General features: G+C 43.3%; 1 protein-coding gene and 1 long non-coding RNA gene across 4 annotated transcripts in view; one reads left to right on the top strand and one right to left on the bottom strand.

The window, feature by feature from the left end:
- The first annotated feature begins 985 nt into the window (after positions 1-985).
- Positions 986-25,517, top strand: part of LOC144506596 (uncharacterized) — a 78,398-nt gene continuing 53,866 nt past the window's right edge. For both annotated transcript variants that reach the window (XR_013499926.1, XR_013499927.1), the window contains exon 1: positions 986-1,093. This is a non-coding gene — a long non-coding RNA (uncharacterized LOC144506596). The remainder of the gene's footprint in view (positions 1,094-25,517) is intronic.
- zpld1a (zona pellucida-like domain containing 1a) overlaps positions 18,985-25,517 on the bottom strand; it is a 33,025-nt gene continuing 26,492 nt past the window's right edge. For both annotated transcript variants that reach the window (XM_078232934.1, XM_078232935.1), the window contains one exon: positions 18,985-19,157. In XM_078232934.1, the coding sequence (XP_078089060.1) occupies positions 18,985-19,157 (173 nt within the window). The remainder of the gene's footprint in view (positions 19,158-25,517) is intronic.

Here is a 25,517-nt window from a genome sequence, read left to right as displayed (position 1 = left end):
TGGGGTCCTTGATTATGCTGGCTGCTTTGCCGAGTCAGCGGGAAGTGTAGACAAAGTCAATGGATGGGCAGCTGTTTTACATGATGGACTGGGCTTTGTTCACGACCCTTTGTAGTTTCTGCGGTCATGGACAGAATAGGAGCATACCACGCAGTGATACAACCAGAAAGGATGCTTTCTACAGTGCATCATCTGTAAACGTTGGTGAGAGTTGTAGCACACATGCTAAATTTCCTTACCATCTTGAGAAAGTAGAGGCATAATCTCACTGCATGTCTTGCAAATACTTTCATCATACCCGGATAGAATTCAGAACTCAAGCAGCACAGAGGGGGCATCACAAGGAATGATGTGAAACCAGGAGAGAGAAAATGTACAACTTCCTCTCATAGGGACTGCCAAGCTCTTCTGGAGGACAAAGATGGCAGGAAGAACAAAGTCCTGGGTATGGGTATCCCAAAGCCACTCAGAAATATTGGTCATTCTATCTTGAAAGAGGCAATGACTCCTGTTAATATGTGGAAAATAGCTAAGAAATTCACACTTGCTCCTTGTTCTTCAAGGATAATGGTGTCAGAACTTCCTGAGGATTGTTAAAATGGCAATGTCATTATTAAATGATAAGTTTAAGAAGTAAAATTAGCCAAATTGTCAGTGGTAATGAAAGTAATTTAAAACCGTAGCCTTGAAAATATTATTACTTGATCAAGTAATTTACACTCGAGTTTAAAGGCAGAACTGCTTTATCTGGAAACAATTTTGACAACTTTTACTGCTGGTGCCATATCGAATTCGCTCTGTTTATGCTACAGGGCAAATACTGCAATATCAATGGCAATAAGCAACTGCCACATGCAAGATTGTGAATGCACACTTACTCATCAATCATGCTTTGTAACTTTACCACTGGCTGTAGGCATTTTCTAAAGGAACAGTAAGCACTTTGCATTGATATATGGCTGTCAGCCTGTAGAGGATATGCCCCAGTGAGGCACTGTGACTAAAGCAGAGCTACGTGTTAAGTAGCAGTTTCTAAGACCAATCAGAAAAATGGGTCTCTCCTGTCAGGGAAACACAGGGAAGAAAGAGTCTGGTAAGTGGTGTGCTGTGCATACTTTTTGCCATACTGTATTTGGATTTTCATAATGCATCAGAACTGAATTTATTTTGTGTTATTTAGGTAATATGACATTTGGAATGCATGTGTGCACAGGATTGAAAAGAATAGACCCTGTCAGTGTGTTGTAGTGGGATACAGTGAATAATTGTATCTGAGTTCACGAATGTGGAAAAGAAAGGTTTGATTGTGTAAAACTGTTAAACAGTTTGATTGACAACAGCAAAAATTCAGAATTGCTAAAATCGTGATGAGTAGTTTAAAGCAAAGTAGCTGGCTACAACTCCCCTGAGATATTTTACATAGTTCTCCAATTAGACTAAGTTTATGTTACAGAATCATATCAGCTAGAGGCAGCCCTGTAATCACTGCCAGCTTTTGTGCTGCAGAGTACCCTCTGGCAAAGTGATTCCACCTTGACTGCAAACAAAAAGTGCATGTGTAAGATTGCACGTGACCACTTGTTTGAAAGTTCTGCTACACAACAAGTTGTGGTGTTCAGAACATCTCAGAATACTCCACGGGTGGTCTAAGCAGGGTGTTGTATAACTGAAGCATGAATCTCAAACCCTCCCCCAGCCCGGCCTCCCATGCCTTGTATTCCATTTCTCTAGATTAAGTCCAGTATTCAATTAGCATTTTTAATTCAGACCTTGTTGTTTTAATTGTCTGTGTATGCGGAACCCCAAGTCTTTGAGAACCTCCACTGCTTAAGACTTTTCAACATTTAGAAAGCATCCTGTTCTATATCCTTTATATGTCCAAAATGGATGATGTCATATCTGCCCAATTTTAAATCCATTTGCACAGTTTTGCCCATTTACTTAATCTATCAATCTCTCTTTGCAATTTTATGTCTCCATCTACACTACTTATAGTGCCGCCCAACTTAATATCATCAGTCAATTTGGATATGAGGCTTTTTATTGCATTATCTAGGTCATAAATAATTACAGTGAATTGCTAAGAGGCTTCAACATAGACACTTGCGAGACACCACTAAGTTACATTCTGCCAATTAAAATGCTGTCTAGCATCCTCATCTTGTTTCCTATCACTTAGTTTGCTACCCGGGTCAATAATTTCCTTGCGTAGAGGTTACTGATGGGTGAATGATGTGGTGTGTTGCAATGAGCAATATGTGTGGTTGGTGTTGTGGTGAGGAGGAGATAGCATTTAAAGATGCATTCACTAATCTTGATCAGTTGTGTGAGATCTTTGAACTTATGATGATACAGTCTCCAGGTCCTCCAGGCATTGACTTCTGTGGCAATCTGCTCTTGTTGCCTTCACCGTGCATGTTTGGAGAGCTTCCTGACCTACTGCAGAAAGATGATTATTCCCCTACTTTCCGACTCCTGCACTATTGATCCCATACTGCATTAAAGAACCTCAGAGTCCTCAGGCCTACTGCTCTGTTACTCTGGCTTATTTCTTTTCAGAAAGTCCCTGCCCCTTTTAGCAATTGCTGCAGCCAGAGTGGACATCCACTTTAAGAGGTGCGGGTTGGCTTTAGGAAATGCATGGAAGTTTTAATTGGTGCTGGTCCCTGCTGAGCATGCAGCTGCATCCCCCTTGCAATCCCTCACAGAAATGAACAGGTCACTGAATGGCCTGCTTGTATGAGGAGTAACCATGAACAGAATTTGCCTACTTCAGAGAGACTTTATGAAATGTCTATTTTTGAATCCGTTAAAGAGCAGTTTTATGACAGCATAATTTTCTAAATATCCTCTCCATGTCGTGCTAATTGATCCCTCTGCCTATTTTTTTTTACACTAGTCATTAGCTACTAGTTATACATTTATCACCCCTTGGCTGATATTGTCTTCATTACTTATTTCTGTTTCAGTGCTGTTGCCGGACTAATATCGTTTTAGCCAATGTGAATTTTTAAAAAATCATTTACAGGATGTATTGCCCACCTCAGGGTCAACCACATTGTGTCACATGTAGACTAGGCCCAGACCAACAGATTTCCTTCCCTAAAGGAGATTAGTGAACCAGATGGGTTTTAACAACAATCATTCCATGCACTTTTAATTCAGAGTTTTATTGAATTCACATTTCACCATCTGACAAGGGATTTGAACCCAAGCCCCAGGTTGTCTGGATTACTAGTCTCGTGACAATACCACGACACCACTGCCTCCATATCAACTTTGAACAATTAATTAAGAACTATTTACAAAGAGTTACGTCATTAACATCATTATGGTCCAATTAGCATATCTACTAGCCTATTACTCTACATTTGATTTGATTTGATTTATTGTTGTCAAATGTATTAGTATACAGTGAAAAGTATTGTTTCTTGCGCGTTATGCAGACAAAGCATACTATTCATAGAGAACGAAATGAGAGGGTGCAGAATATAGTGTTACAGTCATAGCTAGGGTGTAGAAAACGATAAATGTAATGCAAGGTAGGTCCATTCAAAAGTTTGCTGGCAGCAGGGAAGAAGCTGTTCTTGAGTCGGTTGGTACGTGTCCTCAGACTTTTGTATCTTTTTCCCGATGGAAGAAGGTGGAAAAGAGAATGTCCGGGGTGCGTGGGATCCTTAATTATGCTGGCTGCTTTTCCGAGGCAGTGGGAAGTGTACACAGTGCCAGTGGGTGGGAGACTGGTTTGCGTGATGGACTGGGCTTCGTTCATGGCCCTTTTTAGTCCCTTGCGGTCTTGGACAGAAGAGAAGCCATACTAAGCTGTGTTAGAACTAGAAAGAATGCTTTCTATGGTGCATCTGTAAAGGTTGGTGAGAGTTGTAGCAGACATGCCAAATTTCCTTAGTCTTCTGAGAAAATTGGGGCATTGGTGGGTTTTCTTAACTATAGTGTCGGTATAGGAGGATGAGGACAGGTTGTTGGTAACCTGGACATCTAAAAACTTGAAGGTCTGGACCAATTCTACTTCGTCCCCATTGATGTAGACAGGGGCATGTTCTCCACTGCACTTCCTGAAGTCGATGACAATCTCCTTCGTTTTGTTGACATTGAGGGAGAGATTATTGTTGCCGCACCAGTTCACCAGATTCTCTATCTCTTTCTTGTCCTCTGTTTCGTCATTGTTTGAGATCCGACCCATTACAGTGGTGTCATCAGCAAATTTGAAAATCGAGTTGGAGGGGAATTTGGCCACACAATCATAGGTGTATAAGGAGTATAGTAAGGGGCTGAGAACACAGCTTTGTAGGGCAAGGTGTTGTGGATGATCGTGGAGGAGGTGTTGTTGCCTACCCTTACTGGTTGTGGTCTGTGAGTTAGGAATCCAGTCGCAGAGGGAGGAGCCCCAGGCCATGGAGCTTGGAGATGAGTTTCATAAGAATAATGGTGTTGAAGTCGATAGTTAGGAGTCTGACAATGCAGCTATGTCACTAGAAAACACATCTGTACTGATGAAAAGTCTGATCCCAGCTATCCTGCAAGGGAGGACTACCTTTTTGGAACATGCTAGCATGTTGTCATCTCCAAACCTGAAGCACGCTTTCATACTCCTTGACCTTGCGCCAATTTGTCTCATCAAGAGAATGCAGGTAGGAGTTAAGCCAATTCACCCCACACAATGTGGAACTGCAACCACTATCTAAAACTGCACAGTTAAATGAATCAGCCACCAAAATACTAATCACTGGATTATCCTCTCGTTGACCAATACAATTCCTTCATGGCAATCCCTTTCATCATTTCCAGCCTCAGAATTATCTGCTTCATGCGTTATTTCGAGAACTTGATACTTTCGCTGTGGGCAAAGCAACGATACTTGGAATCACACCAGTAACATTGATTAACCATTCCCTGTGGAGTTCTCAGGTTGAAGTGTCTGAGATTGCCATCCCAGACCTGCTTTTTGTCTCGACTCTCAGATTGGTTAAAAGTACCGGTGCGGCCATCTTCAGACTGTCTATTAATAAGCCCATCTTTTCTTTAATATTTTGTCGATCTTGAAACTTGGCCACTGCCGAATCCTCCTTCCTTTGGTTTATTACAGAGTTACCTGTTTTCAATTGGAAGATAGCTGGTAATGACTATTTTCTGAGCAATTTTTTTTAGGGCAGCAATCATTTGGTCTTTACTTCAGAATTGAGCCCAGTCAATACTAGAAGTCTATTGACATGAATCAACAGTCATGTAAGTTAAATCCGAATACTGACTCCAGGATATCAAGTTAAAATCTCTTCAGTGTCTAATAATATCTGTCAAAATCCATGATATATTCCTCCATGGACAGATTACCTGTTTTCTTAAATCTATCAAAGGCTTACCAAGGTTCATATGTGTAGCGGGATCCCTCTTTTTAACTCCACTGGGCTTATTTTAGGTTTGGTTCTCCGCCACCCAAACCCCCCCAATGCCCGAGTGATTCTCTCTCTTGCCGATGGAACAATGGCCACCTTGCGTCTACTTCACTAGAGTAGCGCTCCCAAGAGAGAGAAAAGGAAACTGCTGCCTATCCACTACCTGGCAGCCTTTCCTGAGTGGGCGGTTTTGAAGCGCCCAGAGTACCCTCAGTTCTAGACTCCGGAATTATGGTAAGGAATATTTATATTGTGACTTAGTCAGAGATCATTGGTGAGAAATTGAAAAGATCAAAACGGACTCCAACGGAAGAAAAAGATATATATATATATTTATTAAAACATCAAGGTCAAAGGTCACCAAACACCAGGAAAACAACACACCATGCCTTATGCTCTATAAGACTATAAGCTATGGAAGGAAATACTAAAACGGACACCTCGGAATTCTTACTTTATACAAGTTTACCAGTGTCTTAAACTATGAAAGGTGCATGCAAAAGCCCCCCCCTTTCCCCAAAGCCTCATCCACTATGATGATCTCGGGAACTTCGCGAATTACCAGGGGATACTCACAATCCTAGTTTAAATTGCTCAGTGGGCTTCAGGCTGCGTACTGGAGACGACCGAGTGGAGAGTGCTGTCATGCTGGTCCGAAGAGAAAAGAGCAGAACATGGCCGGCCTGACCATCCTTTTATATTGTAAACTTGAATTATTTTTCCAGCCAACTCCGCCCCCCTTCCAGCCGGCAGTTCCACAGACAAAGGCTTGCTCGTTATTTGCAGCTGCGATCTTACAGTCCATAGAGACCAGATGGTCCCATCCCAGGTGATAGGTCTCTTGCTGTCCTGTATTGTTCCATCGGAGATCGTTTAATTGTTTTCCCATTAGGGAAATGGGCTTCTCCTCGCTCTGGGACAAGGCCATTATCACCTGTATTGAGTCCAGACCAGGTGTATTGTCTTGCTGCCAGCCTAGTCTGGTGATGTCGTGAGGTTCTTTTTGTGCTGCTGATAACCTAATCAGCAGTCTGTCTGGTTTCTGGCTGCTTGCAATGTTTGGACTGGGCCCCTTCACACACACACACACAGGCTGGCTGGGCTCCCTGGGACATTTTTTGGTCAAGTCCTGCAGTCAAGTGTGGCCACTTTCACAGTTCTTTAGGGTTCAAGTCCTTTTCCCAGCTCATAAAAAAAGGCCTGAGTTGCCCGAAAAACTTACATATGCTTCCAATAAGTCATCCTTTTTGGAGAATTTATCCAAAAATTTTAACAGAAGCTCCAAACCCTCTTCATTATTCAAATTATTCACATTATGATCTGAAAACACTTTACTCTTGATTTTACTTTTTACTGGTAATGATAAAGCCAGAGACATATCTTGCTTCTTTTTGGGTAGTGAAGGGTGCAATTGTTGATACATTGACAGTCTTCGTGTTGTCTGTTGCACCACATCTGGAGCACTTGAATATAGATGGAAGGGTTCTCCCTGCCTCTTTGATGTTTTTGACGGCCTTTTCTCAGAGGTTTTATTGGATGGGGTTCCTGACCTTGCGCCGAAGCCTTGATGTCACTCTGAATTACATTCTGATTTTAGGGTTTTAACTCAGCTTGCCTGGTGAATTGTTCAGCCTTTTCTTGGGTCAAAAAACAGACTGTATGTCATTGAGGTCACTGACAACAATGCAATCTCTAACCAATTTGTGTTTCATGGCTCTGGAACTGCAGTTATTTACCAATTAGTATCGGTCATTGATGAAGGAATCAATGGATTCCTATGGCCTTTAGCTCCTCTGATTGAATTATATTCTTTCTAGAACCAAATTCTTTTGGGGGCTGAAATATTTCTCAAAAGCCTCAACAACTCATCATATAATGCTAGGATTTGTTGATGCCTTGCCACGTGAGGGCATCATCAGCTATGGCTCCTACAGCATATAAAATTGTACAGACCTGATGTTTCTGAGGTTTCTCTTGTAAACCTAATGCCATTTTATACCTTTCAAACTGTCTCTTCCAGAACTCCCGTCACTGTCCTAGCTGCAGATCCTGAATATGTTAGAAAGGTTGTGAAATGGGTATAGTTACTCAGTGACTATTAACATCATTGGTATCTCAATGTCCGCTCCACTCTTTTCTGAGTCTGATCTTCCCCACTGCAAATTTATTTCTTCACTGACCATCACTCTTGGGTTGCCAATCATTGGCCACAGTGTGATGAACTATGGTTTAGGGGGGATGCGAGGAAAAGCTTTTTTACCCAGAGGGTGGTGATGTCCTGGAATGCGCTGCTTGGGAGGATGATGGGGGTGGGTTGCCTCACATCCTCTAAAAAGTACCTGGACGAGCACTTGGCACATCATAACATTCAAGGCTATGGGTCAAGTGCTGGTAGGTGGGATTAGGTAGGAGGTCAGGTGTGTTTTGCATTTGGTACAGACTCGACGGGTTGAAGGGGCTCTTATGTGTCGTTTTGATTCTATGATTCTAATATATCCATTAACCCACTATTCTGCAATTTCCTCGCACAATTATTTATTATAGAGGATAATCAGATATTTGAAAAATGAAGCTCGTCCTTCCTTCTTTTAGAATCCCATGTTTATCATTGAAATAATTGGATATATTGGCATTGGAGGGAGTGCAGAGAAGGTTCACCAGGTTGATACCGGAGATGAGGGGTTTGGATTATGAGGAGAGGCTGAGGAGATTGGGTTTGTACTCGTTGGAGTTTAGAAGGATGAGGGGGGATCTTATGGAGACTTATAAGATAATGCGGGGGCTGGATAGGGTGGAGGCGGAGAGATTCTTTCCACTTAGTAAGGAAGTTAAAACTAGAGGACACAGCCTCAAAATAAAGGGGGGTCGGTTTAAGACAGAGTTGAGGAGGAACTTCTTCTCCCAGAGGGTGGTGAATCTCTGGAATTCTCTGCCCACTGAGGTGGTGGAGGCTACCTCGCTGAATATGTTTAAAGCGCGGATGGATGGATTCCTGATCGGTAAGGGAATTAAGGGTTATGGGGATCAGGCGGGTAAGTGGTACTGATCCACGTCAGATCAGCCATGATCTTATTGAATGGCGGGGCAGGCTCGAGGGGCTAGATGGCCTACTCCTGCTCCTATTTCTTATGTTCTTATGTTCTTATGTTCTTTTGCTGTATGATCTGATTGAGTTCAATTATTGACCTTTAACTCTTCAACATGTTCAATAATAGCAAGGATACACTGCGCATGATTTTTCACCCATATATTTCAGTGTGCATTCAGGAAATCCTTAATAGCTGTTGGGCACTATAATTTCAAATAGCATTAAAAATGTTAGAATTGCCAATCCTAACAAAAGTGTGATAGCTTAATCACTGGCTAAAACCATGGTACTGAGTGAATCATAGATGAGTAGGGTTCTTTTATATGAGATGTGTGCTAATCAGCTTCATTACATTTCTTTTTACAGAGATTGTGTAGTTCCTGTTCTATTTAGATTACATTACACATATTATTTTGAGAAACTATGTAATTTAATAATCCCTTTGTCAAATATTCACTTACTTTTCAATTTGGCCTGCTTTTATGTATAAATAAAAAGGGTCAGACAATGAGTCTCATTTCACAATAGGAGATTAGATTATCATGTTACAAGCATCTCTAGCAACTACAGATGCCCAAATCTATCTTCTCTGTTTCCTTATTATTGGCTTCCAATTTTCTCTATTTGTTTCTCAGTGGAGCTCCTGTATTATAGCCAACGCTAAGTCAATAGAAGTTGTGGCAGAATTTAAGCTTAGTGATCAGAAGAATAAGCATCACGCAATGGCCAGAACCTTACCACCATTCACGCTGGCAGGATTTTCCCACCCAGCTGCAGTGAACGGAGATTTGGCTGGCTGCCAAATTCTCCAACCTCGCTGCAGCGGGAGTGTGGAGTGAGCAATAGGTAAGATCACACCTAATATCTTACTTACTAAGTTCCACAATTAAAAATGCAGCAGTTGCTTTCCCTTCCCATTGACGTTTTGTGTTCCATGTGTTTTTTTTATTCATTCATGGGACATGGTAATCGCTGGCTGGCCAGCATTTATTGCCCACCCTTAGTTGCCCTTGAGAAGGTGGTGGTGAGCTGCCTTCTTGAATCGCTGCAGTCCATGTTCTGTCGGTTGACCCACAATGTCGCTAGGGAGGGAATTCCAGTTTGATAGTCTTATAAGCAGCTCCCGGTCAAAAAACTGTTGGGGTTTTGAGAAATAATGGCAATGGATCCAGATTACCTTGTGTGTTCCATCAGATAGCAGTGTTCCCTCTAATTTATCTTTTCTGTATATGCCATGTTTATTATCTTGCATGGCACATTGCAGTTTGCATGGCTGTCAGAGCAGCTTAGAGGAAGCATTGCCCAACACCCACCATAACTCCCCATTAATGCCGGATGCACGCTAACTCTGGGTGTTTGCAGTCACCCGCAAGAGATTCTGTTCCTGCCTCCTGCAGGAATCCTAGCTGACAGGACAGAAAACTCGGCGGACCATTTAAAGGTCCGTTGACCTCGGGTGGAAATTTCCGGTCTTGGGACGCATGCGGATGGAAAATCAGTGGCATTACTCTATGCAATATCAACATACGGACACATTAACATGTTCATAAAAGATTTCTCATCTTTTTTTAAAAAAACAATCAATCCAGATTGCGGAAGTTAAGTCCTGCCTCACTGCACTTTCAGCAGCAAATTACAGGACCCAAAATTTCCGCTCCATGGTATTTCTAAGATGCAGTAGCTAAGCTTTGGTTCCTTCCCACAGTCTGAAAGACATGCTGGTTAGATGCATTGACTTGAACAAGTGCCGGAGTGTGGCAACTAGGGGAACTTCACAGTAACTTTAATTTTGTGAGTCAGTTATTTACAGTCATAGAAATGCAGAAATCGGCACCTTCAATGACTCCTGTCATTGTAGGAACAATGGTCCATCCAGTTTGCCTTCTACCATCCTGGTAGTCACATGATTTGATTTGATTTATTATTGTCACATGTATTAACATACAGTGAAAAGTATTGTTTCTTGCGCGCTATACAGACAAAGCATACCCTTCATAGAGAAGGAAACAAGAGAGTGCAGAATGTAGTGTTACAGTTATAGCTGGGGTGTAGAGAGAGATCAACTTAATGCACGGTAAGTCCATTCAAAAGTCTGACAGCAGCAGGGAAGAAGCTGTTCTTGAGTCAGTTGGTACGTGACCTCAGACCTTTGTATCTTTTTCCTGACGGAAGAAGATGGAAGAGAGAATGTCTGGGGTGCGTGGGGTCCTTAATTATGCTGGCTGCTTTGCCAAGGCAGCTGGAAGTGTTGACAGAATCAATGGATGGGAGGCTGGTCACATGATACAATAACTATGGAGTTGTAGCAAATGTCAACAACAGTCAAATTAGTCAACAACAGACCCAGAGGTGACCTAAGGAAAACTTCAGTGGTGGAGAACTTTGGGAATCATAACTCCAAAGCCGCCTTCTTCCTCTTCTGCATGAAACATTTACCAAATTTCATGCCTCATATGAATCGTATATTTTCTCCCCAAATTTTATTTTATCAAATAAGTTTCTCCAATTTGTACCGAAGTGAATCAATCCCAGTCATTTCCATCATCCATCTTGGGAATATGTTCCATAGATTGACCACCTACTCACTGATTGGCTGGAAGTTTCCGGCCGTTCACACCAGCTGGATGTACATCACTGATGCAACAAGGTGAAATAGTTCGTGATGGTCAGCACTTTCTAATAATTTTAGAATCCTAAATACAGTAATCATATTCATTCTCAACTTTCTCTTTTCCAGTGAGAACATGGTCAATTTATATAATCGCTCCTCATAATCCTTCAATTATTCTGGCTGTACGTTTCAAAGGCTGTAACATCCTTCTTGTCCTGTGGTGAGTTACATAACTAATGAAGCTTGTAGCTGACCTTGTTACACAAGTAGATACCCCTATATCTGCTTCAAATTATATCAACCATCATATGGCAAAGGGTGTAGGGAATGATAGTATGGAAGTATTGTTGTATTGCATAATAACTCCAGGAGTGGGCTGTAAAGGAACAGTGCTTTATTGCACAAAATAAAGCAAAACCACAAGACTGTGGTGAACACAACAGGTCCCAACCAGGACTAAGAAATAATGGACCTACTCAGGATCCTGCTTTATACAGGCCTCGATATACAAGCTCCACCCAGTTAATTAATTGCCAATTCCCAGGGAGTTTGTATTCAATGAGTCCTACAGGGAGGTCAATCAATGATTCCCCATTCAAATCATTGGGGTTATCACACATTGTATGTGACTTTTTCATGGGATGTGGGCATATTTGGTTGGACCAGCATTTATTGCCCATCCTTGAGGGCAATTAAGAGTCAACCACATTGCTGTGGATCTGGAGTCACATATAGGCCAGACCAGCTAACAAAGACAGATTATCTTCCCCGTGATTCGAACCCGGGTCCCCAGAGCATTCCCCTGGGTCTCTGGATTACTACTTTGGCTACAATATTACTGCGCTATTGCCTCCCTTTAGCCCTGGGGAGAATGCACCTGACTTCAGGAGTAATTGCCACTTTGGAAGCAGGTCTATTGGTAGCAACAATGTAGACTGAATTAATGTTATTCATCTATTATTAATCACTAAAATCACTCAAAGCTTGTTAAATTCACAAAGAGCAAATTGAGAATAAAGCATTGGAAACTTCTTCCATGGCAGTGGAGGCCGGTGCCAACTGTTCAGTCTGCCAGGTGAAACCTGGTAGCATTGTGACCAGGACAGGGATGGTACCTTTTGTTTGGGCACCCTGTGCCTATTGAAAACCTGCCCAAGGTATTATCCCATCTCAATGGTTCCCCGCCCCCACAAGCAATTTACCTTTCCTCACCTCTACCCAATCTGCTTCCATATCCTGGTTTTCTCAGCTTAGATCATCCCTCCCTATTGTGTTAAAGTCGTCTTTAATTAACAGAGCCATCCCTCCAGCTTTCCACCTTTTCCTAGCTTTCTATCCTTCCTAAATGTCATATATCTTTCAATATTCAGGTCCCAATTTATTATATCCTGCATCCATGTCTCTGATGGGGTTTAGATCTTCCTTACTATTCTTTATTATCAGTTCATCAGTTATGTGCATTCTGATATTTTGTTCTAAAAAAAGATGCTTAAAACGTTTCTGCGGGCCAAAATTATATTCTGGGACATTGGAAAGATTGTACATATGTTGCCTTTGAAAAGAATGGAGGGGTGGGTTTTTTGAGAAGAGGGTGAGAGTAAAACATTTTTCAGGAAGTGTTCGAGTTTGATGAACATAGAACATAGAACATTACAGCGCAGAACAGGCCCTTCGGCCCACGATGTTGCACCGACCAGTTAAAAAAAAAATGATGTCATAAGCATGAAACTGATAAAGTTGTAAAGTTAGGAGTCTTCGTTTATTTATTGGACATGGGAGTTGCTGGCTGGCCTGCATTTGTTGCCCATATCTAGTTGCCCTTGAACTGAGTGGCTTACTGGGCCATTTCACAAGGCAGTTGAGAATCAACCACATTGCTGTGACTCTGGAGTCACATGTAGGCCAGACCAGGTAAGGGCGGCAGATTTTCTTCCCTAAAGGACATTAGTGAACCAGGTGAGCTTTTTCGACAATTGACAATGATTTCATGGTCATCAGTGGATTCTTAATTCCAGATTTTTTTTATTGAATTCAAATTCCACTATCTGCCGTGGCGGGATTCAAACCCGGGTCCCCATAGGCTGAGTTTCTGGATTAATAATCTAGCGATAATACCACTGTGCCATCACCTCTGGGGGTGCAAGAGTACCAAGACGGATCCTAAACGACATGAACCTCTCAGGGTGGGATGGATTGTAGATGTTGGGTTTATTATTGATTGGAAGAAGTGTGGAGTCCCTCTGAGGGGGATGGAAGCAGGAATGATCGATAATTTAAAGGACATTGGATGGGCACCTGAGGAAAGTAAACTTTGCAGGGATACAGGGATAGCGTGAGGGATGAGACTGACTGCATTACTCCACAGAGAGCTGGCATGGACTCGATGCATTGAATGATTCCCTTTTGTGGCATAATGACTCCAGGTCAGAGTTTTATGTTGCCTAAGGGGGTGTGTGCCCAACCCGAAATCTGGCGAGAAGATGTCGGGCACGTGATATTTCAGTCAGTAGGGCATGTGGGAGTCAGCAGCACAACCAATGACAATTCATCCATCCATTAAAGAAACTGACTGGAATAGGGGTGGCACGGTGACACAGTGTTAGAACTGCTGCCTCACAGCGCCAGGGACCCAGGTTCGATTCCTGGCTTGGGTCACTGTCTGTGTGGAGTTTGCACATTCTCCCCATGTCTGCGTGGGTTTCCTCCAGGTGCTCTGGTGTCCTCCCACAGTTTGAAAGATGTGCTGGTGAGGCGCATTGGCCATGCTAAATTCTCAATGGAATACAGAAAGGAGAGTTGGAAAACATGGTGACTGATCCTTGATTAAAATAGCTCAGAGAAATAATTGTTTGAAATAAGACTTTATTGCCTGTCTTTTTGAGAGAGGAGTTTGGACACACTTGTGTGACAATCATCTGGGGGTTCTTTGAGGAGAAATCCACAGAAGGTCGATTGAGTGGCATCTGCCACAGGGTTTTCAGAGTGGGTTGTGGTCTGACCCTGTTAACCGGTTGCGTTTCAGGAACTGTGTATTTACTGAGAACATTATAACATAAGTAATATTGTTTAACATGTATCATCCTTGAAATGTGTGTATACTTGTAAAGATAAGTGAGGAGAGAAGGAGTAATGTATTATAGTCAAATGTGTTCTGTTTAATTAATGATTTTTCTTGTTGTTAAAAGCTAATTGGTGATTCTGTACCTCCATATTCTCTAAAAAAGGTAAAAGTTAGAGTATTTTGAGCCAGGGTTATATTCTGTGACCTTCTTATCCAGTCAGAACATCAATGTAAATTGATGCAAGGATATGCTTTATAGGCATAATTAATGTGTACGCAGGGCAAATATATTCAGCATTGATATTTTCTTTCCCAAATTTATCATGATGGGGTGGATATTGAGCTTGGTGTAAAGTAATTTTTCCAATTCCAGTGTATGAGTGAGGTAGCCTGATGGGTATTCATAAAGACACCAGCAAAGTGAAGACACCAGCAAAGCCTGATGGTTAAAAGGGCTCAGAGGACCATGGGAGCAGCCAAGAACAGGATGTGCAGCTATGGAATAAGCACGAGATTTGATTGGACAATGGCTGTTGCTATGAAACAACCTGTGATTGGAGGAGAAGCGTGCAGGTAGAAGGTGTGTGGTGGCGGCGGCAAGAGGCACCCGAGGACTGGAGTGGCGTCGATGCTGAGCAAGACCCAAGTAGCAGAATGGTGATGGCGAGTGAGCCCTGAGATCTGGAATGGTGGTGGCAAGTGAGGCCTGAGAACCAGATGGGAACGGCAATGGTGAATGTGGCCTGAGGACTGGAGTAGCGGCTATGAGTGACATCCAAGGATGACCAACCATCCCATGCTGGGGGAAGACGCACTCAATGTTCAGGTTCAGTGGCAGGTGGTAAGCCTGAGTCAGCGATGGGTGTTCCTGAATGCACATTGTACCGTATGGGTTTAGGATAGGATACGAGTGAGAATAGCGAGATTGAAAGTGCCAGAACTGACTGGTGTCAAATCAGTGTTACTGATGTCCCTATCTGTGTATTTCTGACACATGCTCACAAAGCCTGTATTAATGTGCTCACCAAAATGAGTGCCTGGCGTGCGCTGTATCAGATATATCTATACTTGGCCCAGATGCTTTTTTAATTCCTAATGTCAAGTCAAATGTAGCCGCAATAGAGTTGAATTTTATGGGCATTCACTTCTGTTGGCAATGTTACCCCATACTGACGTGTAGAATAATGTCCTCTGAATTATCTGATTAATTTTCTGATATATTTGAAGTCCGCCCAAAGATTAAATTGATTTCAAGTACATGTATCTAATTCAACAGCTTTGGTTCCAAATTATTTTGAGAGATATTTGAAGTTTAAGTTTATTTATTCGTGTCACATGTAGGCTTACATTAACACTGTAATGAAGTTACTGTGAAAATCCCTTAGTCGCCACACTCCGGCGCCGGTTCGGGTACACTGAGGGAGAATTTAGCATGGCCAATGCACCTGACCAGCAAGTTTTTTGGACTGTGGGAGGAAACCGGAGCACCCGGAGGAAACCCATGTAGACATGGGGAGAATGTGCAGACTCTGCACAGATAGTGACCCATGCCGGGAATTGAACCCGGGTCCCTGGTGCTGTGAAGCAGCAAGTGATAACCACTGTGCCACTCTGGTATAGACACCCCAAAGTCTTTTCAAATTGTTGGAATTTGAAGTGCAACCACTGTTGCTATGTATAGGATGAAAATGAGCCAAAGAGTATTCAAATGTTGGAATGTGGTGCAAGAAAAGGAAGACGGAGACATTTTCTTTACGTACAATTTATTATATAATGGTCGTATGAATGACAATGTCATCAGAGTACAGCCCTGCAGTGCACATTGTTACTGAGGTATTACAGATCAAGAGAATGATGTGTTTCAGACTCATTCACTGGAGTTATCCATACACTTGTCGTGAGTTAATGTTACAGCTCGTTATTCCACTATGGGCAATCAGAGCTAGGGGGTAGCCCATTGCTCAGCAGGTGCTACAATTTACACTAAGAATGACTCAAAACTTATAACATATTATACAACTGCACCAGCTTGTGGACTTCTAGAACATTCTGAGTGTTTTGGTTTCTGATGGGAAAATCTGCTTTGCTTCTGCATTTCCATCGCCTCCAAAGCTTGAAAAAAATAACGGTTTTATGTTCAGGCTTCTCATTTGGCAGCGTTTTCTGTTTTTGTTTGCACAGGTTTGAACTTATTTAGGGTGCAGAATAGTTTTGATATTTTCAAAACTAAAAATGGTGAAAAAGGTGACCCAGGTCATTTTTAACATATTAAAAAAGTCTGTAGAAAAAAGCAAAAATGAACTGCAGGCTAGTAGACCTATTACTGTTAGACGAGGCAGCGGAACGTAATAAGCAATGGGTTATTTTCAATATCTAGATAATGTAGCAAATTGTTCATTAAAGTTAATAAAGTGCCAGGATAGTTCTAATAATTTTACATAGAATTTTAATGGAGCGCAACTTCTGGCTCAAACTACTGAGAGCGAGGCTTGCCATCACAGATACAATTTTGGGAAATTGCTCCCATCAGATAAAATATGGAGTAATGTTTCTGATCCTGAATTCCCAGCAAGAAAGTTCAGTCCACGGGGTAGAAAGCCTGTGCTTTTGTGATGGATTCCTTCTCCCAATGTGTTATTGGCTAATCCGTGTTCTTGGCATTGCCTGTTTTAGCATCATAGAATCCCTACAGTGCAGAAGGAGGCCGTTTGGCCCATCCATTCAGCACCAACCACAATCCCATCCAGGTCCTATCCCCAAAACCCCATGCATCTACCCTAGCTAGTCCCCCAGACACTAATGGACAATTTAGCATAGCCAATCCACCTAACCCGCACATCTTTGGACTGTGGAAGGAAACTGGAGCACCTGGAGGAAACCCACGCAGTCACGGGGAGAACTCCGCAGTGACAGTGGCCGTGAATCGAACCTGGGTCCCTGGTGCTGTGAGGCAGCAGTGCTAACCATTGTGCCACCGTGCGTTTCCTGTTGCTTTCGGGGGTGGTGTCAGCAGTGGTTCAGTTGGTAGCACACCTACCTCTGAGTCCGATGGTTTGCGTTCAAGTCCCACTTCAGGACTTGAACATAAACGTCATGGTTGACACTCCAGTGCAGTACGGGGGAAGTAACGCATTATTGGAAGTGTTGCTTTTTTTGTCAGATGAGACATTATACTGACACTTCATCTGCCTTCTTAGGTGGATGCAAAAAATCTCATGCCACTATTCTGAAGAAAAGCAGGGAAGCTATTCCCCCCCAGTGTCCTGGCTAATATCTATCCTTCAGTCAACATCATAAAAAAAACAGATTATCTTGCCATTATCATGTTGCTGTTAATGGGAGTTTGCTGGGTACAAGTGACAAGCCACAGTCCCTACATTACAACAGTGACAACTCTTCAAAATTATTTCATTGACAGTAAAGCTTTGGAGTGTCCAGTGGTCATGAAAGGCACTATAGAAATGAAACTCTTCCTTTCTTTTCATTGGACTCACTTTTTTGTCAGCATTTAATGCTTCATTTCTTTACAGGCAATTTTTGTTCCTGGCAATGTGGTGTAAAACAGACAGTTATACATTCTGCCCATTTTTCTTTTCTGTTATTGAGTATAACATCCTCATGGTTAAATCTTTGTGATGTTGAAGTATGCAATGAGCAGCCACTAACTAAAATACATGATACCCAGCGTCCTATGACCTTATAAATACCTAAAATGGAGCCAGCAACACTGCTTAAGAATTGAGACATGGTGATATGTTACTGGAACACTGATAGAAAAATGGAAACAAGTCATGTTTGCACAAGGACAACATTTCAAACTGTAGTGTGAAAAATACAGCTTTTCAAACAAAATCTGGGCGATACAATGAATTTGTTGACCTGTTGCTTCTGAGATAGAACTTCTGGAATTTTCCGGACATTTTCGCTGGCGGGATCTTCTGGTCCCGCTGGCTGCGAACCTGCGTCGCGGGTTTCCTGGCGGCAGGGGATGCATAGAACAGGCAACCCCGTTGACAGCGTTGGGATCAGAAAATCCCGCCACCAGCCAATGGCGGGCTACCTCCGATGGCGCGAAACTTGCTACGGGGTTTCAAATTCAGCCTGCGCTGATGGAATAAAAATCTCCTTTAACTATTGGTGTTAAAAGACCTACATGAAATAGGTTTTGGTAGATTCAATCCAATTCTAATGACAATGCACCCACAGCAGAAAACCGGTTTCCACTTGGCATGGAAATGACAACCTCACTTAACCTAGCCATGGTGTGGGAATTGGAAATATCATACTGATCCAGAGGGGAAATGTTCTTTTTCTGACCTGGGAATGCTTGATGTCAATACTGGGGTGCCTGTGGTAACAGTGCTCAGCTTAAAATCTAGTCAAAACATTCTCGAAATGTCGCAATGACTCACTATTTCTTATCTCCCTTTCATACTTAAGTTTAATGGATAGTTGTGTTCCATTCCCAAGTTAATATATCAAGCAGATGCCACCATTACTGCCAACTCTTCAGCTTGCTATCAACATTTTGGAGCCAGTCCCTCCTGTACCACCAACCTAGCTGATGTCCAAGAAATGGGACGTTACCTTAAACTATCGCCAAGGATTTTATGGGAATAATTGTGTGTTCTTTCCTGACTGTTGAATGGTAGGAAATGTAAATGAACTGGATTACAACAACATCTAGCAGGTCTATGCTTGATTCTTAGGATTTAAAAAAAAAATCTCATTAGCTCCTGCCCTAAAATAGCGTAATCAGGAAATATGCTAACCAACTGTATTATATAGATAAGAAAACCATACCCTGGTCTAGCTAGTTAAAAACAGGATTTCTGATTCCAGTTAAAGCGCTACTATTTTGCCGTTTCCTATTAAGAACGACAGAGGTTATAAAAAAGGAAATGGTCATCACACTCAGGATTACGATTCCAGAAACTAACGAAGTTGTCACAGAGTTGAAGTGAAAGGTAGTTTTTCCCATGTTGCCTGCAAGGAAAACGTAAAAAAGGTCAGAGATTTACCAATTGCAAAATATTTGTTTATCTAACAGTAAATTATCTTGTGTTGTTTTGAATAAAATTCCACTTCAACATTAGCAATTTGATTTTGAGGCTTAAGTGATTCTTTTATTTATCTAGGTCTATAGAGATCTGATTCAAGCATCACTTAAAGCGCATAATGTTTTGAGTATCTGCTGACTTCACGCAACCTTGGTATCTATTAAAGAAAATTAGGCAGTTGTTAAACACAACACTAAATTGTCCAGACTCTTCTCTCCTGATGATTTGTAGATGAATGTTGGTGGGCAGGGCAGGAAAACATAGGGCTGGATTTTATGGGGCACAAAGACCCCAGTTAGGAAGTCAGTGGGGAGCCCGCCCAGAGGAAAAATGGCTGCCCCACTGATTTAATGAGCAATTGGCCAAGAGGGGTGGGATCTCCACCCTTCAGGAACAGGAGATCCCACCTCAGAGAGCTGCCAGCCAATCAGATGGCCTGTAGCTTTGTGCTCCCAAGATGGTAGCCGCTAGTGGAACTACATGCAATGGAAATGGACAGCAAGGTAAGTCGGGGGGGGGGGAATTTTGCTGGGGTCAGGGTGGTGAGGAGATAGGGGATGCAGGTTTGAAAGGACAGGGAGAAGGATAAAGTGGAAGGTGTAAGCTTGGTGTGGGGGGAGGAGCTTTACCCCTGATGGGTAGAGAAGACCCGTAAAGGTCCTTCCCATCTTTGCCTGACACCTGTTTACCAAACAGAAGGCCAAATGCACGGGAACACCACCACCTGGAAGTTCCCCTCCAAGTCACTCACCATCCTGACTTGGAAATATCTCACCTTTCCGTCACTGTCACTGGGTCAAAATCCTGGAACTTCTGCCCTAACAGCGCTGTGGGGGTACCCACATGACATAGACTGCAGCGGTTCAAGAAGGCAGCTCATCACCACCTACTGAAGGGCATGTATGGATGGGTAATAAATGCTGATCTAGCCAGTGAAACCCACATTGTTTGAAATTAATTTAAACTAAAAAGTACTGAGGGGCTTGACAGGGTAGATGCTGAGAGAATGTTTCCTTCAAGACAGAATCCAGAACAAGGAGCACAGATTCAGAATAATGGATCTCCCATTTAGGACAGCAATGAGAAAGAATTTCTTCTCTCGGAAGTTTGTAAATCTTTGGAGTTCTCTTCCCCAGAGAGCAGTAGAGGCTGAGTCATATAATATATTCAACAGTGAATTAAATAGATTTTTGATTGACAAGTGAGTCAAGGGTTAAGGGGGCAAGTGGAGTTGAGGCCATGATTGGAACACCCATGACTTTACTGAGTGGTTGAGCAGGACCGAGGGGCCGAATGGCCTACTCCTGTTCCTATTTCTTGTGTTCAAATAATGGAACTAGGGACGTAATTGTTGATGTCTCTTAGGCAACTCAGGTAGGGACTCAGGGTTGGTGTGTTGCCTACCAGGGGCTGGGGTCCGGGATGTGTCTGACAGGGTATTCAGGACTCTTAGGGGGGAGGGAGATAAACCACAAGTTATTGTACATGTGGGGACACACGACATAGGGAGGATAGGGGAAGGGGATATTAGGCAGGGATTTATGGAGTTGGGGTGGAAACTAAAGGCCAAGACTGACAGAGTGGTTATCTCTGGACTCTTGCCTGTACCACGGGATAGTTTAGAGAGGAATAGGGAGAGGGAAGGTTTGAATTCATGGCTGAGGGGATGGTGCAGGAGGGAGGGGTTCAGGTACTTAAGCAATTGGGGCTCGTACTGGGGAAGGTGTGACCTCTATGAGAAGGATGGTCTACACCTTAATCAGAAGGGGACCAATATCCTGGGGGGTAAATTTGCTAAGGCCATGCAGGGAGGTTTAAACTGATTCGGGGGGGGGGAGGGATCCTGAGTAGTGGGGCTGAAAGTGAGGGATGCATGGATGGGGACTGCAATGCACGGCATTGCAGAGGTGGGGTGGAGCAGGGTTTGAAATGTGTATACTTCAATGCCAGGAGTATTCGCAATAAAGTGGGTGAACTTGCAGCGTGGATCAGTACCTGGGACTTCGATGTTGTGGCTATTTCAGAGACATGGATAGAGCAGGGGCAGGAATGGATGCTGCAGGTCCCGGGGTTCAAATGTTTTAGTCGAAGTAGGGAAGGAGGTAGAAGAGGGGGAGGGGTAGCATTATTGGTCAGAGATTGTATCACAGTGTCAGAGAGGAGGTTTGATGAGGACTTATCTGTTGAGGTAGTATGGGCGGAGATTAGAAATAGGAGAGGAGAGGTCACCCTGTTGGGAGTCTTTTATAGACCTCCTAAAAGTTCTAGAGAGGTTGAGGAAAGGATTGCGGAGTCAATCCTGCTTAGGAGTGAAAGTAATAGGGCAATTGTTATGGGGGATTTTAACTTGACTAATATTGACTGGAATTGTTATAGCTCTAGCTCGTTAGAGGGGTCAGTTTTTGTTCAAAGCGTGCAGGAAGGTTTTTTGACTCAGTATGTAGACAGGTCAACTAGAGGTGAGGCTATATTGGATCTGGTGCTGGGAAATGAGCCAGACCAGGTGCTAGACTTGGAAGTTGGTGTGCATTTTGGTGATAGTGACCACAATTCGGTTACGTTCACCTTAGTGATGGAAAGGGATAGGCATGAACCTCGGGCCAGTGGTTTTAGCTGGGGGAAGGGTAATTATGAGGCTATTAGGAGAGAATTAGGAAACATAGGTTGGACTAGGAGATTACAGGGACTGGGAACGTCCGACATGTGGAGTTTTTTCAAGGAGCAGCTACTGCGAGTCTGTGATAGGTATGTCCCTGTCAGGCAAGGAGGAATTGGTAGGGCTAGGGAACCGTGGTGCACCAAAAAAGTTTCTTTGTTGGTTAAAAAGAAAAAGGAGGCTTATGTTCGGATGAGACGTGAGCACTCGGGTAGTGCACTAGAAAGCTTTAGATTGGCTAAGAGGGAGTTGAAGAGCGAGCTTAGAAGGGCTAAAAGGGGACATGAGAAGACTTTGGCGGATAGGGTTAAAGAGAATCCTAAGGCGTTCTATAGGTATGTCAAGAACAGAAGGTTGGTTAGGGCAAGTTTAGGGCCAGTTATAGATGGCAGAGGGAAGTTATGTGTGGAACCGGAGGAGATTGGTGAAGCATTGAACCAATATTTCTCTTCGGTGTTCACGCAAGGGGACATGAATATAGCTGAGGAGGACACTGGGTTGCAAGGGAGTAGAATAGACAGTATTACAGTTGATAAGGAGGATGTGCAGGATATTCTGGAGGGTCTGAAAATAGATAAATCCCCTGGTCTGGATGGGATTTATCCAAGGATTCTCTGGGAGGCAAGAGAAGTGATTGCAGAGCCTCTGGCTCTGATCTTCAGGTCGTCGTTGGCCTCTGGTATAGTACCAGAAGATTGGAGGTTAGCGAATGTTGTCCCATTGTTTAAGAAGGGGAACAGAGACTTCCCCGGGAATTATAGACCGGTGAGTCTCACTTCTGTTGTCGGCAAGATGTTGGAAAAAATTATAAGGGATAGGATTTATAGTTATTTGGAGAGTAATGAATTGATAGGTGATAGTCAGCATGGTTTTGTGGCAGGTAGGTCGTGCCTTACTAACCTTATTGAGTTTTTTGAGAAAGTGACCAAGGAGGTGGATGGGGGCAAGGCAGTGGACGTGGTATATATGGATTTTAGTAAGGCGTTTGATAAGGTTCACCATGGTAGGCTTCTGCAGAAAATGCAGATGTATGGGATTGGGGGTGATCTAGGAAATTGGATCAGGAATTGGCTAGCGGATAGGAAACAGAGGGTGGTGGTTGATAGTAAATATTCATCATGGAGTGCGGTTACAAGTGGTGTACCTCAGGGATCTGTTTTGGGGCCACTGCTGTTTGTAATATTTATTAATGATCTGGATGAGGGTATAGTTGGGTGGATTAGCAAATTTGCTGATGACACCAAAGTCGGTGGTGTGGTAGACAGTGAGGAAGGGTGTCGTAGTTTGCAGGAAGACTTAGACAGGTTGCAAAGTTGGGCCGAGAGGTGGCGGATGGAGTTTAATGCGGAGAAGTGTGAGGTAATTCACTTTGGTAGGAATAACAGATGTGTTGAGTATAGGGCTAACGGGAGGACTTTGAATAGTGTGGAGGAGCAGAGGGATCTAGGTGTATGTGTGCATAGATCCCTGAAAGTTGGGAATCAAGTAGATAAGGTTGTTAAGAAGGCATATGGTGTCTTGGCGTTTATTGGTAGGGGGATTGAATTTAGGAGTCGTAGCGTTATGTTGCAACTGTACACAACTCTGGTGCGGCCGCACTTGGAGTACTGTGTGCAGTTCTGGTCCCCACATTACAGGAAGGATGTGGAGGCTTTGGAGAGGGTGCAGAGGAGGTTTACCAGGATGTTGCCTGGTATGGAGGGGAGATCCTATGAGGAGAGGCTGAGGGATTTGGGATTGTTTTCGCTGGAAAGGCGGCGGCTAAGAGGGGATCTTATTGAAACATATAAGATGATTAGAGGTTTAGATAGGGTGGATAGTGATAGCCTTTTTCCTCTGATGGAGAAATCCAGCACGAGGGGGCATGGCTTTAAATTGAGGGGGGGTAGTTATAGAACCGATGTCAGGGGTAGGTTCTTTACCCAGAGGGTGGTGAGGGATTGGAATGCCCTGCCAGCATCAGTAGTAAATGCGCCTAGTTTGGGGGCGTTTAAGAGATCCGTAGATAGGTTCATGGACGAAAAGAAATTGGTTTAGGTTGGAGGGTCACAGTTTTTTTTTTAACTGGTCGGTGCAACATCGTGGGCCGAAGGGCCTGTTCTGCGCTGTAATGTTCTATGTTCTATGTTCTAACTCTGCATCTATTAGTCCAAATTCTAGGCAATCTGTCTGGTTGTTTGCATACCTTTCCACCCCTTGGAGAAACAAGTAAAGAGGTGTGAGGGTTAACAGGTTGGATAACTGTCTCACGGACAAAACATCAAAGCTCCTTATGTGGTTGCCAGTTTGGTAGTTAATCCTCTATGATGGGCTTTACGGGTTGCCACATCTTATATGGTGGGGAAGCGAGGTGGAGGTCTGGGGATGGAGGCAGCATCCACACTCACCAGATGCGGACATCCCTGCCGCCTGAATTCATAGCCAGGACGGAACTCAGAGTAAAAGTACAAAGTAAAAGGCTGCTCTTGCAGCCTTTGTAATGATCCACAGGAGTACCCCGTGCACAGTCCTTTGCTTTTTAATTCCTTTTGAATTAGGCTGTGCTGGTTATAGTACATTTTACCAGTACAAGCTCTATTGTCCTTACAAGTTCAGAAGAAGCAGGTTCTGGCTAGACTTAATTTTAAGGAGCACAATTATAACATTGCTATATATAGCAAGCCAAGCAATTACTTTCCCTCTCCTCTGTTGAAGGTTTTAGTGAAGGATATTGTGAGGGACAATGAGACATTTTAAACTTGGGAAGTTTGTGGATGATGTTTCTCAAACACCATTTGGTCCTTCCATGTGGATGCTATCATTAAGAAAGCCCACCAATGCCTCTACTTTCTGAGGAGATTAAGGAAATTTGGCATGTCAGCTACGACTCTCTCCAACTTTTACAGATGCACCACAGAAAGCATTCTTTCTGGCTGTATCACAGCTTGGTATGGCTCCTGCTCTGCCCAAGGTCGCAAGGAACTACAAAAGATCGTGAATGTAGCCCAATCCATCACGCAAACCAGCCTCCCATCCATTGACTCTATCTACACTTCCCACTGCCTCGGCAAAGCAGCCAGCATAATTAAGGACCCCACACACCCCGGACATTCTCTCTTCCACTCTCTTCCGTCGGGAAAAAGATACAAAAGTCTGAGAAAAGAGCTGATGTTTTGAGTCATTTTATTTAATTTTTTACTGTTCTCTACCTTTTACTTCTTTATTGTCTCTCTTCATTTTTCTTCCCCCCCACACTCTTTCCCCCTACTTCATGCCCCTTACCTTACCTTTTCTCCCCCTTTGCTCCTCCTTTCTAAATCTTACCTCTGTCATATCCATTTTCCTCCCACCACGCTCCCCCCCCCCCCCCCCCCCCCCGTCCCCCCCCGTCCCCAACATCTTCATTTTAGCTTCTCTGATGTTTGGCCATTCACACCCTTTATTCTCTCTGTGGACAGCTATTAGTTTTTTCCCCTGGTTTCTGTGGCTATGACTTATCTTTCATTCCCTCACCCCGCAGTGTAAATATCTCCCACTTTCTATGCCTTTTAGCTTTGACAAAGGGTCACGTGGACTCGAAACGTCAGCTCTTTTCTCTCCTTACAGATGCTGCCAGACCTGCTGAGATTTTCCAGCGTTTTCTCTCTTCGT

This window comes from Mustelus asterias, chromosome 17 (genome assembly GCF_964213995.1).
Source record: "Mustelus asterias chromosome 17, sMusAst1.hap1.1, whole genome shotgun sequence".
Classification (NCBI taxonomy): Eukaryota; Metazoa; Chordata; class Chondrichthyes; order Carcharhiniformes; family Triakidae; genus Mustelus; species Mustelus asterias.
The sequence above is the reverse complement of the archived record's forward strand: the minus strand, read 5'-3'. Positions and strand labels throughout refer to the sequence as shown.